This window comes from Manis pentadactyla, chromosome 2, assembly GCF_030020395.1.
Source record: "Manis pentadactyla isolate mManPen7 chromosome 2, mManPen7.hap1, whole genome shotgun sequence".
Taxonomy (NCBI): Eukaryota; Metazoa; Chordata; class Mammalia; order Pholidota; family Manidae; genus Manis; species Manis pentadactyla.
Window position 1 is genome coordinate 210,175,648 of NC_080020.1, and position 16,825 is coordinate 210,192,472.

Here is a 16,825-nt window from a genome sequence, read left to right on the forward strand (position 1 = left end):
ATTATATTGGTGCCCTTGCATTCCACAGTGTAGAAAATTCTGAGAGGACTTTATAATTTGTTTTAACTAGAAATATATATTTTAAAGACACTGTAAGGAAAGTGATGCTCTTTTATATTTGTCCAAATGTCTACCATTTCAGATGTCCTCTAACTGAACATCATAGCTTCTTATGGAATTCTCTTCAGCCTGTGAAATTTCCTTTAGCATTATTTTAGTAGGGGTCTGCTAACAACAAATTCTCTTAGTTTTCTTTAATCTGAGAAGTCTTCATTTGGCCATAATTCTTGAAAGATATTTTTACTCAATAAATAATTCTGGGTTGATATATTCTTCTTTCAGTACTTTAAAAATGCTGTTCCACTGTTTTCTGCCCTCCATAGTTCCTGATGAGAAGTTGGAGATATCTGTAGTCATTGTTTCCCCTTATTTAATGTGCCATTTTTCTATTTCTTATCAAGATATTGTTACATTTATCTTCACCAAGTTGACTGTGATGTACATAGGCATGCTTTCCTTTGTTTTACCTTTTTCTGTTCTCACTGTATTCCTTTAAACCATAAATACATGACTTTCATACATTTTCATGCAATCATTTCTTCAAATTATTTTTCCTGCCCTATTTTCCCACTCCTTCTGGCACTCCATTTACATGTATGTTGGGCCCTTTGACACTGTCCCACATGTCCAGAATACCTTGTTCATTATTTCTATCTTTTTTGTCTCTCTGTTTTTCAGACTGGATAGTTTCTATTGATCTATCTTCAAGTTCTCTGACTCTCTCTTATCATCTCCACTCAATAGTTAATCTCATCCAGAGAATTAGTACACATATTTATTGTAAGCTTAGCTTTATGATTTCCATGTAATTGTTTTTAATAGCTTCTACTTTGCTCTACAAATTCTCTGTTATGAATACTATAAGCATTTTTTCTTTATGCCACTAAGCATAATTAAAGGAGCTTTTTTCTTTAATCCTTGTCTGCTAATTTTAACACCTGGGTCATGTTGGAGTTAGTCTCCCTTGACTATTTTTCTCCTATGAATTGATCACTTTTTCTTCATTCATCATTTGCTGGGCAATCCAAAAAGTATCTAACATGCTGTTATACTGTTCAGTGTGATTTTGGTTATATGGTTTCAAAGTGTTGGGCTTATATGTTTTAACACATAACTTGATTTAACTAAATCTGTACACACAGTCTTATTGGTGCTAGTAGCTTTCATGTCATTCCTATACACATAGGGTTTCCTATGTATATAATTGTGTCATTTATGCATAATGATAGTTTTATATCTTCCTATTCGATCTGCATTCCTTTTTTATTTTCTTCACATCCTACTGCACTAGCTAGGATTTCCAGTTCAATGGAGAATAGAAGTGCCTTTTTTCTGGTCTTGAAGTGGGAAAGATTGTTTTTCATCAGTAAGTAGATTTTTCATAGATGCCTTTTATTAAGCTAATATTCTAGTTTACTTCTCTTCTCTCTATTCTAGTTCACTGGACTTTGGATAACGAAACTGTGTTGAATTTTTTTCAAATGCTTTTCTGTTTCTATTGCGATAATCATTTGGCATTTGTCCTTTACTATTATACTAGTAAGAGGAATTGCATTGATTGTTTCATATTAAATCAATTTTGCATTTCTGAGATAAACACTATTTGGTCATGACTTATTATTCTTTTTATACATTACTACTTCATATATTCTGTCCAGTTTTGTGTTGTTTATAATAAGAGTTCAAATCCAGTACCATTTATTCCAATGTGATTGGAAGCAAACCCATGAATGAGCATTAAACCATAAGTCATGGTTAACTGAAGAAAGAAGTCTAACAGTTACCAAAGTAGATGATGGCAAGAAAAGAGCTCTGTAAGATCCCATAAAACATATTACTTATTCTGTCTATTCCTGAAATAGGATATATATATAAGTAATTCAGTTCAAGTACAAAAAATATTTATTAAGCATCTGCTTAATAACAGTTAACCTACAAGTCAATACAAGGGAAAAAAAAACCTCCTGCTTCTTTAAAAGTTACCAAGTTATAACCTAGAGATAGCTACAAGGTTTATGATCAATGAATGCCTGATAGATTAAAATGCACAAGTAACATTTTGAGAGACAAGTATTCAAACAAGGAAGAAAATCAAAATCCTAGACTATCCTGCTTAATATAGGACATATCATCATGAAATGCTAATACAAAGTATCAAAATTATTATGGCTATCTACAAACTTATATTGCCTATCTTAAAAAATTAAGAAATGAGTATGTACTAGCAGAAAAATAATTTCATTTTTATCTCTTAAAACTAAATATTAATCTGTAAAAATGGTTAGCAAACTAGTTTATGTTCACAGTAAGTATTTATTAAAAGGCTTTAAAACAAATAGGAGAATGAGAAAATACAAAATAATGGGTAACCATCAAAGGTCTTTTCCTTTTTTCATACACAGAGACTGTAGGGCTTCAGGCAGACAGTCAGAAGGAAGGCTGCCAGTATTAATTGACAATTAAGCAAAACTTTTGCCAATGAAAACTGAAACACCTGTATGAATTACCTAAATTGTTCCCATTTTCAACAATGAAAGGAAATTAAAAGCATTACTGAATGTCACTGACTTGGCTCATCTGAAAGGAAATAACATAGATAACATGGCTAACTTTAAATTATCAAGCTGATACAACATAGCTGGCTCTCTAAAACAATGTGGGTTATTTTTACTATGACTCACTGAATTTTCCTGAAACGTGTGGATAGAGTATCTCAGAAGTAGCACCGCTACATAACGAAAACCTTAAAAATGTAAAGTATTCCTTTTAGGACAGGCTTCTGACATTGCTGAATTAAAACATTTTCTCAGCGTATCTCACATATATTTAAACATGCTACACCAACATAAGAACACTGACAAAAATTTCTGCAAAAGAGATTTCATCATCATTTTAGTAAACTTAAAGAAAGTTTATTAAAGCTGAACAAAATTCAGTACCAATAAGCCATTCATTTGTTTATTCAGTAAATATTTACCAAATATCCAATACTATGGTCACTATCCATCCAAATGCTTACCATCCCCTGGTAGGAGTATTAAGACTTCTATTGTCCTTGCTCTGTTATCAACCAAGGAAGACACTTCAAAGCCTCAATAGTTCACAACTCCAGTCCCAGGCCACCACGTCACCATCAGAGCTGGGAGAAGATGCCCAGCAAGAACGAGTATGCTGTTTCTTTCCCCTCTGCTCCCTTCTCTCCCACATCTATAGCCAAGGCCAAGTAGGTCTGATCCACTTAGGAATTCCTAGTCCTTGAAAACAGGAATGCTGTCTTCCTGACTGCTATGGGTGCGCCAGCCTCTGCCTATACTAAAGTACTTTCATACATTCTGTGATTTGATCCTCAAAACAAACATTCAGTGCTGAAGAAGGGGCACATCCTATCTTCCCTCATGATACAGAAGAAGAAGACAAAATACGTGGTTATCTTTACCATCATGCAGCACTTCCTAGATCATGAAACAAAGCAGAGCAATGCAGCACCAAACTGCAGGGCAGACATAAATCCTGCTCCAGAGCTTTAGCATATTCCACTCATCCTCTTACTCTATGTACATTTACAGTGAATAAAGCATTGAAGCACCATACCAGGCCTTGTAGAAGAACAAAAAAGAGCAGAGCCCAGTCCCTAAATTGGAGAGTTTAGTCTTATGGGGAAGATAGGGCATATATGTAAATAATGATATTATAAGCCCAGATATGATCCTTGTTAGAAGAGAGTCACAGATAAAAGTTCAAGAGTTCAGAAGTGAGGTGGCACCTTAAACTGTTCCCTCCTGCCTCAAATATTCTAGTGGAGTTATACAGGATACAAGTAAAGGATACTTACATATAGGATATATAGTTATATACATTTCAATGAAATTCTTTATTGAAACCAGGGGCCACTTCTAATTCACCTTATTGTTGGCGTCAGTATCATGCATAGAAAAGGAATGAGAGGAAGGGCTGATGAATGCAAGGAAGAGTTGACATGGTCCGATCTGGATTTTTATGGTATATTCTGTATGCTTCTTTTGGGATTAAAGAAAAAAGAAGGGAGTGGTACAGGGCCCAAAGTATGCATGGAGCTCCTAAAAGCCCTCCTCACATAGAAGTTCTGAGACCTACCTCTTACCAGTTAAAGATTTAATTGGAATTAAACTCATCTCCTTATGAGGCAGGCCTGGCACTGGGCATCACTGTAATCTAACAGCTTTCCTCCAATCAGTCCTCAGGCCCCCTCTGATATGGAAGAGAACTGGAGGAGGATAGAGAGCAAAAAAATTATGGATTATAAAGCTCTTGGAGGAAAGAATGCAACTTGAATTTATGACCTTCATTACAAGCTTGGAAGGATGAATTACCTACCCTCAGAAGTCACCGGAGTTCATTACCTCAGCAGTATATCACAGTATAGAACCAGAACAGGGTGAGGCGGGAGGAATCAGAGAAGAACTAGGAGAAAAAAGTGAAAAAGGATCCACAAAAAACACTAAAAGAATTTTAACTACGTGAATGTGAATAGAGTATTTTGGTGTCCTTTCAGTATAACTGTGGATAATATATATACCACAATAAACTGCTTATGAGACCAGTCCCAAGTAGCTGTATCTACGGACCATCCTCCCCTGGGAAGCCAACAGGAACATTCCTATCACATGTTAGAGCCTGTTTACCTCAGTCATCAGAAGAAACCCAAGTGCCCTGAGACTTGCTCACATCCAGCTCTGTACTTCCCTGCACTGACTCGAACGTACAACCTTCCAGACCCTCCACATCCTTCCCTGTGCCATTTATGCAGACCCCTGCTCAATGTCAGCTTCCCACTGAGAAGGAATCCTCCCCACCACCTCATCTAAAACAGCACCCCCCTGTGTGGGGGGGACTTGGTGAAAGAGGGAGCCTAGTAAACACAATGTTCTTCATGTAACTGTAGATTAATGATAACAAAATAAGTAAATTAATAAATAAATAAAACAGCACCCCCTTCCCATTCTTATGCTCTTACCCTCTATAGTTCTCCTGAGCAAATCCATTTAATATCCATTTTTCTCTTTGTCTGCTGTGTATTTCCCCACAAGAGAGTAAACTTATATAAACTCCAAGAAGGAAATGACATTGTTTACTGCTATCTCCCCAATTCCCAGCACAAGGCTTGGTATATATTAAGTATTCAATAGATATTAGCTGAATGAATAAATGGGAGGTAAACAATAATTTTTTAAATATATCTTTTAAAAATGTTTAACATTTTATTTGTCAAATTCTTTATAGCATATGTAATGAATAATAGAAAAATTTCACATAGTTAACTAAACACAGATAATGATATATAATGATAAACACCAGAGTTCTAAGAATACTGAAGTGGGAAAATAAACCAGGCGCCCAGAGGACCTAAAGGATTAACATCCAACTGGTTCCAAAACTGTATGTAGGGAACAGTAATTTGCAAAATTTATATTCCTGTACAAAGTAAGATAACTTTTCCTTCTACCAGATAAAAGTACTTCATTTTTGCCCTATCTGAAAAATAACATAGGAAGAAAACATCAGAATTCTAACTTGATTCCTAACTAAGATAATAAGAATGCCTTTGAAAAAAATGACTTATCTTAAACAACTTGTGTTCACTAGATGTGTGTAGCCTTTTATCGAGAAACCTAAAAAGATACTGGCTGACCCCTTGCTCTGGGACTTTTCTCTTCTTGAGAAGCCTTCTTTGATCTCGAATCCTTAAACATTTGTAACTCTGTCTTTCCTTTTATTTGCTATTCTTCTCCATCTGTGGCCTTTATCAACTTTATTCTCTTCCACCCTATTCCTTCCTTAATTCTCTTAATTTTTCCCACAGCCTTTCCTTTGTCCACATTTCTCCTAACCACTCTACACAGTTGAATGCTGATGAGCACCCTGCCCTGCTCTGGACAACACCTCCTGCCTCAACCTGTCCCCCACACTGCCATGGCCTTGTGCCCAGCTCTCTGAAGTTCTTTCTCATAACACTCATGTAGGCATCACCCTCAGTTTTAGACAAAAGAGGTACATACTCAAACTCTTGCTCTGTCACTTCATTTATTCATTCAACATTTATTGAGCACTCACTATGTGGACTGGGACCTGAGATCAAACAATGAACAAGAAATATTTGGTCATTACCCTCAAATCCAAGCCAGCACAAAGAAAAATGTTTATGTTTTAATCAATAGCAGAATATATGTAGTTTGTAAACTAAAATGATGAGGGTTTCTTTCCCTTAACTTCCTTAAGCAGTGTTTCACCATAAATAATCTGAGACAAGACTATACCAGAGGCAAAATAATTTGCAGGAGAAAAAAACAAAATGGAAAGGAAAAAGACATCACTCACTGATGTAAATGCCAGCAGCTCCTCTTCAGTTAGCTTATGCACTGGGTTATTCTTTTGGAAATTTGTGCTTTAAATTTTAAAAAAGTCAAGTTAGTTCTAAAATGCATGTTGTACTAATGAAATATAATCTTTAGGAAAGCAACATAAACCATATATATTTGAAAGCATATATTTTAATATTATTGCATTATATACAAATATGGACATGATTTTTTCAAAAGTAAGTTCAAAAAGTAATAAAATGTTGACAAATAAAATGTGGTTGGGGTATTAAATAGCAATATAATTTATTCTACTAGGAAAAAAGGGGTCCAATCTGTGCCACTCCACAAAGAAAATGAAATGAATTAATATGGTACCAACTCCTATTAAACCCATGCCAAAAAAAGTAATTACTATAACCATTAGATAGGCAAAAATTAGTAAGTTGTCAAAGAGACAGAAAAATGGGAATTCTTGGACCCTGCTGTTCCAAATATGCTTTGGTAGAAGAATATTGGGAAACAATTTAGCACTGTCTTGAAACATGAACATTCACATATCCTGACCTTAGTAATTCCATCCTAGGTATAAGCCCAGAGAAATTCTAGAACCAGGAACTGTGGAACCAGAAATTCTTGGGCCAGGAATCATATACACAAATATCCATAGTAATACTCTACGTAATAGGAAAAATCTGTAAACAACCCAAATGTCCAACAGGAGACTTACAATTGTGAAATATTCACCCAATGGAACACCATACACTGCAAAGTAAGTTGTAGCCACATATAAAACATGAGTGAATCATAGAAACACAATAATGAGAAAAAAACAAACCACAGAAGACTACATATAGTAAGATACTGCTGTCACAAAGCTCAAAGACAAACAAAATGAGACAACTGACTTAGAGATATTAAAAACATGTGAGTAAATATTTTTTTTAAAAATCAAGAAAATGACAAAATTCAGGATAGCATTAGCTTTTAGGAAAGGCAGGAGGATGAGACGGAGAAGCACATCGACTGGGCTAATGGCATTTGTAATCTCCTAGTTCTCAAATTGTGTGGCAAGTTCATTTTATAATTATACTATTTAATTTACATTTGTATTTATTTTTTAATTCTTCTGTATGTAAATATTACTTATATTTAAAAATGAAAAGAAAACACCACAAAATTATATTGCTTCCTTATAATTTTCAATATTGCTAGGGGATTTTATAAGCATAAAATGTCTACTTAATAATTCTTGAATGAACTTATTTTTATTGTTGGTAAGAAAAAAATAAGTGAATCAAGGGAAACTATTAGGAAATCATTTGCTTAAAACATACAAACACACAGACATATACACTTAGACATTTCTAGTTTAACTATACAAAAAAATTATGTATCAGGTGACAAGAAGATCCAATTAACCTGAGGGCCTTTCAGTGCTAAGACTGTGATTCTGATGAGTGAACAGAGCATTAAAAGTCATTCCAAAATAAGAACCTCATCCAAAATGGATTAACATTCATCTCTCACATACAAAATTCCAATCCTAAATTCACCACATGAAATAAACAGATAAAGTGAAATGCTACAGGCTCATAACAAATAATTAATGACACAGTCACTGAGTCAGGCCACCATCCTTTACCATAATTACTGATGTAGTCTTAGAATATACTATTTTGCAAACCTGAAAATGAGACTGTTAATTTAAAAGGAATTACCTTCCCCACTCCAGTTTGAATTCCCAAAGGGCTGCTGTGTTTAAGGAATTCCTACATAAGCCAAGCAGGCTTACAGAGGTAGAAGACACATGGGGCAAGCTGCAGCATGTGATCTTCAGAGAAAATGAAACTCAAGCAGGAGGCCAGCAAAGGACAAGAGTACACAGGAAGGTGCATGAAGCTAGCCCCACTGTTTCACCAACCTATTATCTGTAAGAATTTGCCTTTTCTATGGTTCCTCTCTAAAGTAGCCCAGCCTACTGTACTGCCCAAGTCACCTCTGCACAGGGGTTAGTGACTATAGGGATCAGGCAGAGATCAGGTAGCATAACAAATCACCCTTCACAAACCCCAACAGTAGCTCAGTTTGCGCAAATCATCAATTCACTGAAGTTCTAACACAGAGGTTTATAAGCTGCATCAGGCATTCCAAGATTCAGAAAATAATCAAATAGTTTTCACTAAACAATGAAGATTTAAATCGCCCATGAAGTACATTCAGTACTTTTAACTCTTCTATCAAGATTTCACCAAGATTTATTTGGGGAAAAAAATAGTGTTTGTAGATAAGCATTTTCTTGGTTTTTTGGTCCTCTCTCAACTGTGAAGTATAACTCAGTACAGCTGAAGATCCACTGACACAATGCCTGGGAATATATATATATATATATATATATATATATGTGTGTGTGTGTGTGTGTGTGTGTGTGTGTATGGTTGATTTAATTTTCTGATGAGTTGACAATTATGAAATTGTCGAAATAATGTTTTAAGAAACAGCACAAAGGAAAACTCAGAATTTGGGTCAGTAAAACCTGGATTGAAGCCCTAATTACTGTTTTGTAATTCTGAACAAGTTGTTTAGCTATTTGAACCCTGATTTCCCAACTGAAAAATAGAAATACAATCTCTAGTGTTGTTAGAACATTAATGAGGGATAATGTGAAAGTACATGGTGTAATTCCTAGCACATAGTATTGCTTATAAATGGTTATGTATACTATCTATATACTAAGTATTACTCTGAATTAGACAAATAATTTTTCAATAGTAAGCATAAATTCTGCAGCTGGAATCAAATAACATGACAGGACAAGCTATTTGGATTTAGAAACAGAACTCTATACATGTGATCCCTTCCAGGGATTCCTGGTAGGCTACAAGAAGACCCACAAAACTTCCCTCCTCTGATATCCCTGCTAGTGAGGCATAATGTGAATCTAGTCATAAAACAAAACAAAACAAAAAAACAGACAAATTCAAACTGAGAGAAAGTCTACAGAATAACTGGCTTATAAATTTCAAAAGTGTCAAGATCATGCAAGTCAAGCAAAAATGAGGAATTATTCCAGACTGACAGAAACTAAAGAGACATGACAATTCAATGTAATACATATATTCTAGACTAGATCCTGTGCTATGAAGATTCTTGCAAAAACTGACAAAACTTGAATGGGGTCTGAGTATTAAATGATAGTAAAGTATGAATGTTGATTTTGTGATTTTGATAGCTCTATTGTGGCTATGTACAAAAATAACCCTGCTTGTTGGAAACACACACTAAAGTACTAAAGGATGAGAGAGTATCATACTAGAAAATTATTCTCAAAAGTTCTTCACAATGCCTTGCCCTTCCAACTTTTATCCAAATTTAAATTTATTTCAAAATAGAAAAGAAAAACAAAAGGAAAAACTGGATCTACCACACATAAAGTTTTGTAATATTAAAAAATAATTCTATCCTTTGAAATGTAAATATCCTCAAAGGTCAAATTGACATTCTCACCTACCCTAAATATCCTAAATCTATTCCTAGTAAAGGCTAACCACAGAAATTTTACTTCTTTGAATGAAGAGAAGGATAAGTATACCAACTCACAGGAGATTCCTGACATTCCTAATCTCTAACCCTTTAATTGATTGCCTAACTAGTCTCGATTTCCTAAGATTACAAATGTCCTATTCATCTGGGACTTTTGGGGCCTCCCTCAATAAATATTTCTCCAACACAAGAGAACCAACCTGCAAGATGTTCAAATTAGCCAATAAGTCATTTACTCACCAGATTCCAAGGATAACAGCAAGTTCTTCAGCACAGAGGTTGGGCATCTGAAACTGCTCACAATCTGCTAACTTTATCTCATTTAGAATGGTATCATCATTGAGCTCAAGATTCTAGTGCAATACAAAAGAAAATATTTAGTCCAAAAATTAATTTGATTCCTTCAGCAGACTGTATGCAACTGACTGCTAGTGGGGATAACTGACCTTTTGTTTAAAGACTGTACAGTGTCTATAGATGGTCATTGGGCTGTTTCTTGTGAAATGCTTATTTGGGGAAAATTTCTATGTAGAAGTGGAGGAAATGTTATCTATACCTCAGGATGCACTCACAATATAATTAATAGGGACTAGCAGCTATCATTGATTAAGCTTAGTAAGCAAAAGCCCCTCTAACTGATGCATCAGGATTCAAAACCAGATCTTTCTACTCTGCCTCTAAGTTCTAGCCTAAAACATCAACTCCCAGTTCTGTTTCTCAGCAGAATTTAGAATAGCCAAAATGATATGAAAAATAATAAAATCTGAGGACTTTGAAGGCTTGATAGAGTACTTGATTTCAAGAATTACTACAAGGCAAAGACAGTGTAGTATTGGCATGAAGATAGACATACAGATGAATAGAAGAGAACAGAGTCCAAAATTTTAAACCCACATTATGTGATTAACTGATTGTCAACAAAAGTGCCTAGGTGATTCAACATTGTAAAGTCTTTTCAATAAATGATATTCGTACAACTGATATCCATATGGCAAAAAAATGATCCTCTACTCTTATCTCATACCATACACAAAAATTAAATCAAAATTTATCACAAACACTAATGTAGAAGCTAGCACTTAAAGACTTATTGAAGAAGTCATAGGAGAATATTTTTAACTTTGAGGTAGGCAGACAGTCCTTAATTAGGACATAAAAAAACCTGAGCCATCAGAGAAAAACTTAATAAACTGGACTCAATAAATTAAATATTTCTGCTCTTTGAAAACATTGTTTAGAAAATGAAAAGTGAAGCTACAGGCTCAGAGGATATATTCACAAAATACATATCTGAAAAAGTACTTGTATTTAGAATATGGAAAACTCTTACAACACAACTGGAAGATAAGCCAATATAAAAATGGACAAAAGATTTGAACAGACACTTCATAAAAGACAATCACAAGTGGCCTAAAATCCTTGACAACAATCATCAACAGGGAAATACTAATTAAAAAGACTGACAATACTAAATGTTGAAAAGGATCTGGAACAATTAGAAATTTCATACACTGCTGGTAGAAATATAAAATAGTACAACAGTAAACAGTCTGCCAGTTTCTTAAAATTAACATACATTTACCATATAAGCTATCAATTCCACTCTAAGTAGTTTCCCATGAGAAATAAAAACATATGTCCACACAAAGACATGAATTTATTTTGTAGCAGTTTTATCTGTAATAGCCCCAAACTGGAAACAACCCAAATGTCTGTCAACAGGTAAACAGATTTAAAGAAATGCAATGTTCAACCCACAGAATCCTAATCAGCAATAAAACGGAACTACTGACACATGCAACCACAGGTAAATCTCAGTAACATCATACTGAACAAAGAGGCCAGATACTAAAGGCATGTGAAGTATGAGTCCATTTGTATAAAATTCTAGAAAAGGCAAACTCTCCGTAGTCACAGAAAGCAGATCAGTGATTGTTTAGGGCCAGAGAGGTAGGGCATTAACTGCAAAGGAGCATGGCAAAACTTTCTGGGAATGAAACACATCCTAACTGTAATGGTTGGGTGTATGTATTTGTTAAATCTTATCAAACGAATGGGTTTAACCTCATCAATTAAAATGGGTCAACTTTTCTGCTTATAAGTAATATTTTTTAGAATGTATTTAAAAAAATGAATTACCAAAAAATAGCAAAACCCAAATGAGATACCCCTACACACATACTCAGTAGAATGGCAAAATTTAAAACACTAACAATACCAGACATTGGCAACTGGTGCTCTCAAACACTGATGATGGGATGTGAATCAGTACCACCACTTTGGAAAACAGTTTGCCAGCTTCTCATCAAGTTAAAAACACACTTACCACACAACCCAGGCATTCCACTCCTAGGTATTTACTCAGAAGAATTAAAAACATATGTGAACCACAAATGTTCAGGCACCTTTATTCATAACAGCCAAAGACTAATAACAAAACAGAAAACAACTCAATTGTCCACCAAAAGGTGAACGGATAAACAACCAACCATACAGTGAAATAATACCTAGCAATAAACAGGACCAAACTATTGGTATCAACAAAACTATTGGTATCTCAAAAACATTATGTTGGAAACAACCGAGGTGTCAATCAGTGGATGAATGGATAAAGAAGTTGTGGTGTACAGACACACACCCCCCCCACACACACACAGATAAAATTCAGCCACAGAAAATGAGGATATCCTACTAGTTGCAACAACAAAAATGGACCCTGAAGGCATTATGCTTAGTGAAATAAGTCAGACAGAGAATGACAAATAATCTCACTGACACATGGAATCTAAAAATAGAAGAAAAAAAAAACAACCTCAGAAAAAGAGATCAGACTTGTGGTTACCAAAGGCAAAGGGGACTTGGTAGAAGGTGGTCAAGAGGTACAAACTTCCAGGTGTAACATAAATAAGTCCTAGGGATGTAATGTATGATTTGACAACTTTAGCTCACACTGCTGCATGACATATAGGAGAGTTGAAAGAAACCAGACAGAAGAGTCATACTATATAATTCCATGTATTTGAAATTCTAAAAAAAGCAGCTGACAGAAAGCAGAGTGGGGGAAGGAAAATGATTCACTGAAAAAGAGTATGAGTGGGCCTTCTGGTGTAAGGGAAATGATTTTTTATTTACAGTGGTAATTACAGGGTCTAATTGTCAAAACTCCATACATTTGAAATAGGTGCATTTTATTTTATGTAAATCGTTCCTCAAAAAGCCTGATTAAAATTTTTTTTCTGATTCAATAAAAGTAGCTAAAACTAGGAAGACTTTAGGAACAAAACTGTAAGCAGAACCCTCCAGTTTCAGAAAGCTGGAAGTTGTCTATGGCTAAAAGGTCAAACCTCTTAACTGGTAAGCAGTTAATCTGTCCAAATCACAGCCCAAAGGAACACCTTTCCTTTCGTCCTCAAGCTCACCCTAACTGCAGGCCTCGCTCTATCTACAGGGTTTCAAGCAAAGAGTATACAGCCTCTGATCAGCAACTGCTGACTGGACAAACACAGAACCTGAGGCTGCTGCTGAGAATCCACTGAAGAAGTGGCTCTTCCTCCCTGAATAAGCACCCTTCAAAAGCGGCTGGCATGTATGCAGCACACCCTGGCGGCCGTCCATTTTCAGCACAGGCTTTTCATAATTTTAAAACCTTCTCACGCAATTTTAAATTTTCTAATGGCCACACTTAAAAAGCAAAAAAAAAAAAAAAGATTTTACCTAACACATCAAAAATATTCTTGTAACATGTATCAATAGAAAATTATTAATAAGATACTATATATTCTTTTTCATGAACACAGTCTATGAAATCTGGTGTGTCCTTTACACTTCAGCACATCTCATTTGGATCAACCACCTCCAATTGGAGTGATTAATAATCACATTTAGCTGATAGCTACCGTACTGGACAGTACAGCTCCGAATATCCCCAAACTCTCGCCTTTCTGCATCCTTATAGGGTTGCATCAGACTGCTTATTAATACCCAATGATTAATAACACACTTGTGGGGAACCTTTATAGATCTAATCTGATCCCTTCGCAAAGCGTGATGTAAAACAAACGATGAAACTAAGAATGCAGTAACTTCCCCAGGTTCTCATTCAGGCTAACAACGAGGACAGGAGAGGAGCCTGTCTTGTCCTCCCAGCCCTGGGACTCTTCCCCTCCGACACAGAAGACCTGAGACATGTCAGTGTGAGTAACGGGGCAGCACTGACTTGCCAGAAAAAACAAGTGAACAAAACAGTTCTGGTCTTTATTCAAAATTCTCCATTCCTATTCGGCTCTATTTTGAAATTATAATGGGTCTCCCACATACTTACTGACTTATCTAACAAACCCAAATTTAAAGTATTGTTCTACCTTAGTCCCACTTGAATTCCATAACATTCTACTGAATCAAGAAATTAGCACACAATTTACCTCCAATGTGTGGGATTCAACATATTTAGCATTTAATACATATTTCCTTTTAAGTGATGCTGATCACATATGCCTTTGTCTTGTCTGTGAATACACAATTTTAATTTATTCTCCTCCATGCAACAATTGAACAACTGACACAGAGACTGTGTGTCTGATCTCCACATTGGGTGGCTCATAATTTTTGGCTTACTAATTCCTAATATCCAATAGCTTTAGTTTATGTAATTCCCCATTAATGACACATTAAATACCTAGGAAGGCCCAGTGGAAAACATTATGTTCCTCACTGGCAGTAAAATTACTGTACTTCCTCAATTCTCAGATACATATTTTCACACTGTACTATTTCTAACCAACGGAATATTTTGAAATGACTAAAATATGACAGTGCTTTTTTCCCTAAAGAGTGGTTATTAAACAAGTGGTGGATTTTATAACTGAAGTGTCTATGACATAAGGATGTATTATCTATAATTAAATAAGATCTACCTCCCAACCATGAGTATAAAGCTGTTTCTATTTAATCCAAACCTACATCACATAATTTACACTTTCTACCCTTTAGTAGTAATTAATGGAGATCATAAGGTTACCTGAATATATTTTCTTTCAAATATGAAAGACAAAACATATTATATTAAATTGTACATCATTTTTATACATTCCTCATAACAGTCATCATATCCTGTTTATCATCATAGGAGATATTTTTCAACAGGAGAACTCCATATAAAAAACAATAGATTATAAAAATCAAATGAGTATTCATATTTGAACTGACTGTTTATAGTTCATAATGCATAAGCAAAACCGAAAGCTTCTGTGATGACTGCCCTTGTAATGTTCACCATGTAATTTATTCACTATGTAAGAATTTGTTCTCCATGTAAGAACTTGTTTGTTATGCTTCAGAAGATTGGAGACTGACGAAAATTAGGCTTGGGGTGGATTAATGATTGTACATTGAGCATTGACCCCCCTTTACAGAATTTTATTGTTGTTAACAACCATTTGATCAATAAATATGAGAGATGCCCTCACAAAAAAAAAAAAATATATATATATATATATATATATACACACTTCCAATTGTAAAATAAATAAGTAACTGGGATGTAATGTATAGCATAAGGAATATAGTCAAAATATTGTAACAACTTGGTATGGTGATAGCTGGTACCGAGAATTATCATGTATATAAATGTTGAATCACTGTGTTGTACACCTGAAACTAATGTAATACTGTGTGTCAACTACCCTTCAATAAAAAATAATTATCTAAAAAAAAAAAAAAAACAATAGATTAGTGAATTAAATGCCTGGATTGCAGAATTAAATCTGTTTTCATTGATGCTGTGCTTTGGCCTAAAAATCAAGCTTATAACATTAATCTAAGACTTAGGACTGGACTTGGGTTACATGAAAAGGTGCAAGGAGGAGAGTCCAGTGTATATAAGGAGGAAGCCAGGAACAGCACAGTTCCCTGACCAGCAGCAACACAAACACCTGTCCAGCTGTGGCTCGACCCACCTGAGGAAGCGTAAACCACACCTTGCGTGATCTCATCCCTGAGATTGACATTGACATCTTTCCCTTCCTTCCTTCCTTCTCCTCTGAGAACCAACAGCTGTTCCTCCCTGAAGTTACCACAAAAGCAAGCCAGACAGCGCTGGGAGCAGGCCCAAGAGGTGTGCAGTGTCTCATCAGAGGCCTTCCTTGGGACTTTGCCTGCTAGCACTCTTCCTTCCCGTCCCCAGTCCCCACCCTGGTGCTACTTTCAGTAAAGAAGAAAATTTTAGCATACAGTGTATCTAAGAAAAATTCATCTGCAGGCTCTGGAATAAAGAGCAGCAAGACATGGGCTTCCAGGGCAGTGACAGCAACCACAGGACACCTAAGAGTGTTGGTCTGGAGTCTCTGGGATAAGAAAACACAAATGCCAACGACCGCCATAAATTTAAGCTACCAGGGAAGAACACATTTGGCAGCTCAAGAAGAACTAAAGTAGGACCAGCCCAATAACGACAAAGTAAAAACACAGATCAGAAAAGGAGTTCTGATCACCTGTTTGCATATTTAAAAGGGGCCCAAGAAATTTCAAGGTCTCTCAATGTTCAAAAGTATCCACAGAAGGCAAAAGTAAGGCAATAAATATGGTAGCAACTAGAAAGTTAATATCTACTCAGTCTGCCTTTGGATTTCTTCAAGGGGGCCGGTAACACATAACTAACTGCATTATTAATTCTTATTTACTGAAGTTGAGAAGAAAAGTAACATTTTATCTCTACCTAAGGGTAAAAAACGCTTAAACATGGGGTTGCATTTTGGGGGCTTTTTTTTGCTCCCAAGCCACCTTGAAAAAGATCAAGAACAGATAAAATTAAGGCTCTTCCCACCCAGTTCAGGGTTTCTATAAAACTCGCCTATTGAAACTGTTACCCTTGGATGTTAATTTAAATACCT

The 16,825-nt window shown here is 35.4% G+C and overlaps 1 protein-coding gene across 4 annotated transcripts in view; it reads right to left on the reverse strand.

Annotated features, from left to right (window-relative positions):
• Positions 1-16,825, reverse strand: part of TTC27 (tetratricopeptide repeat domain 27) — a 181,059-nt gene that overhangs the window by 141,571 nt on the left and 22,663 nt on the right. For all 4 annotated transcript variants that reach the window (XM_057497287.1, XM_036931612.2, XM_036931611.2 and 1 more), the window contains exons 8-9: positions 10,179-10,291; positions 6,415-6,481 (exon numbers count right to left, since the gene is read on the reverse strand). In XM_057497287.1, coding sequence (XP_057353270.1) covers positions 6,415-6,481; positions 10,179-10,291 — 180 coding nt within the window. The remainder of the gene's footprint in view (positions 1-6,414; positions 6,482-10,178; positions 10,292-16,825) is intronic.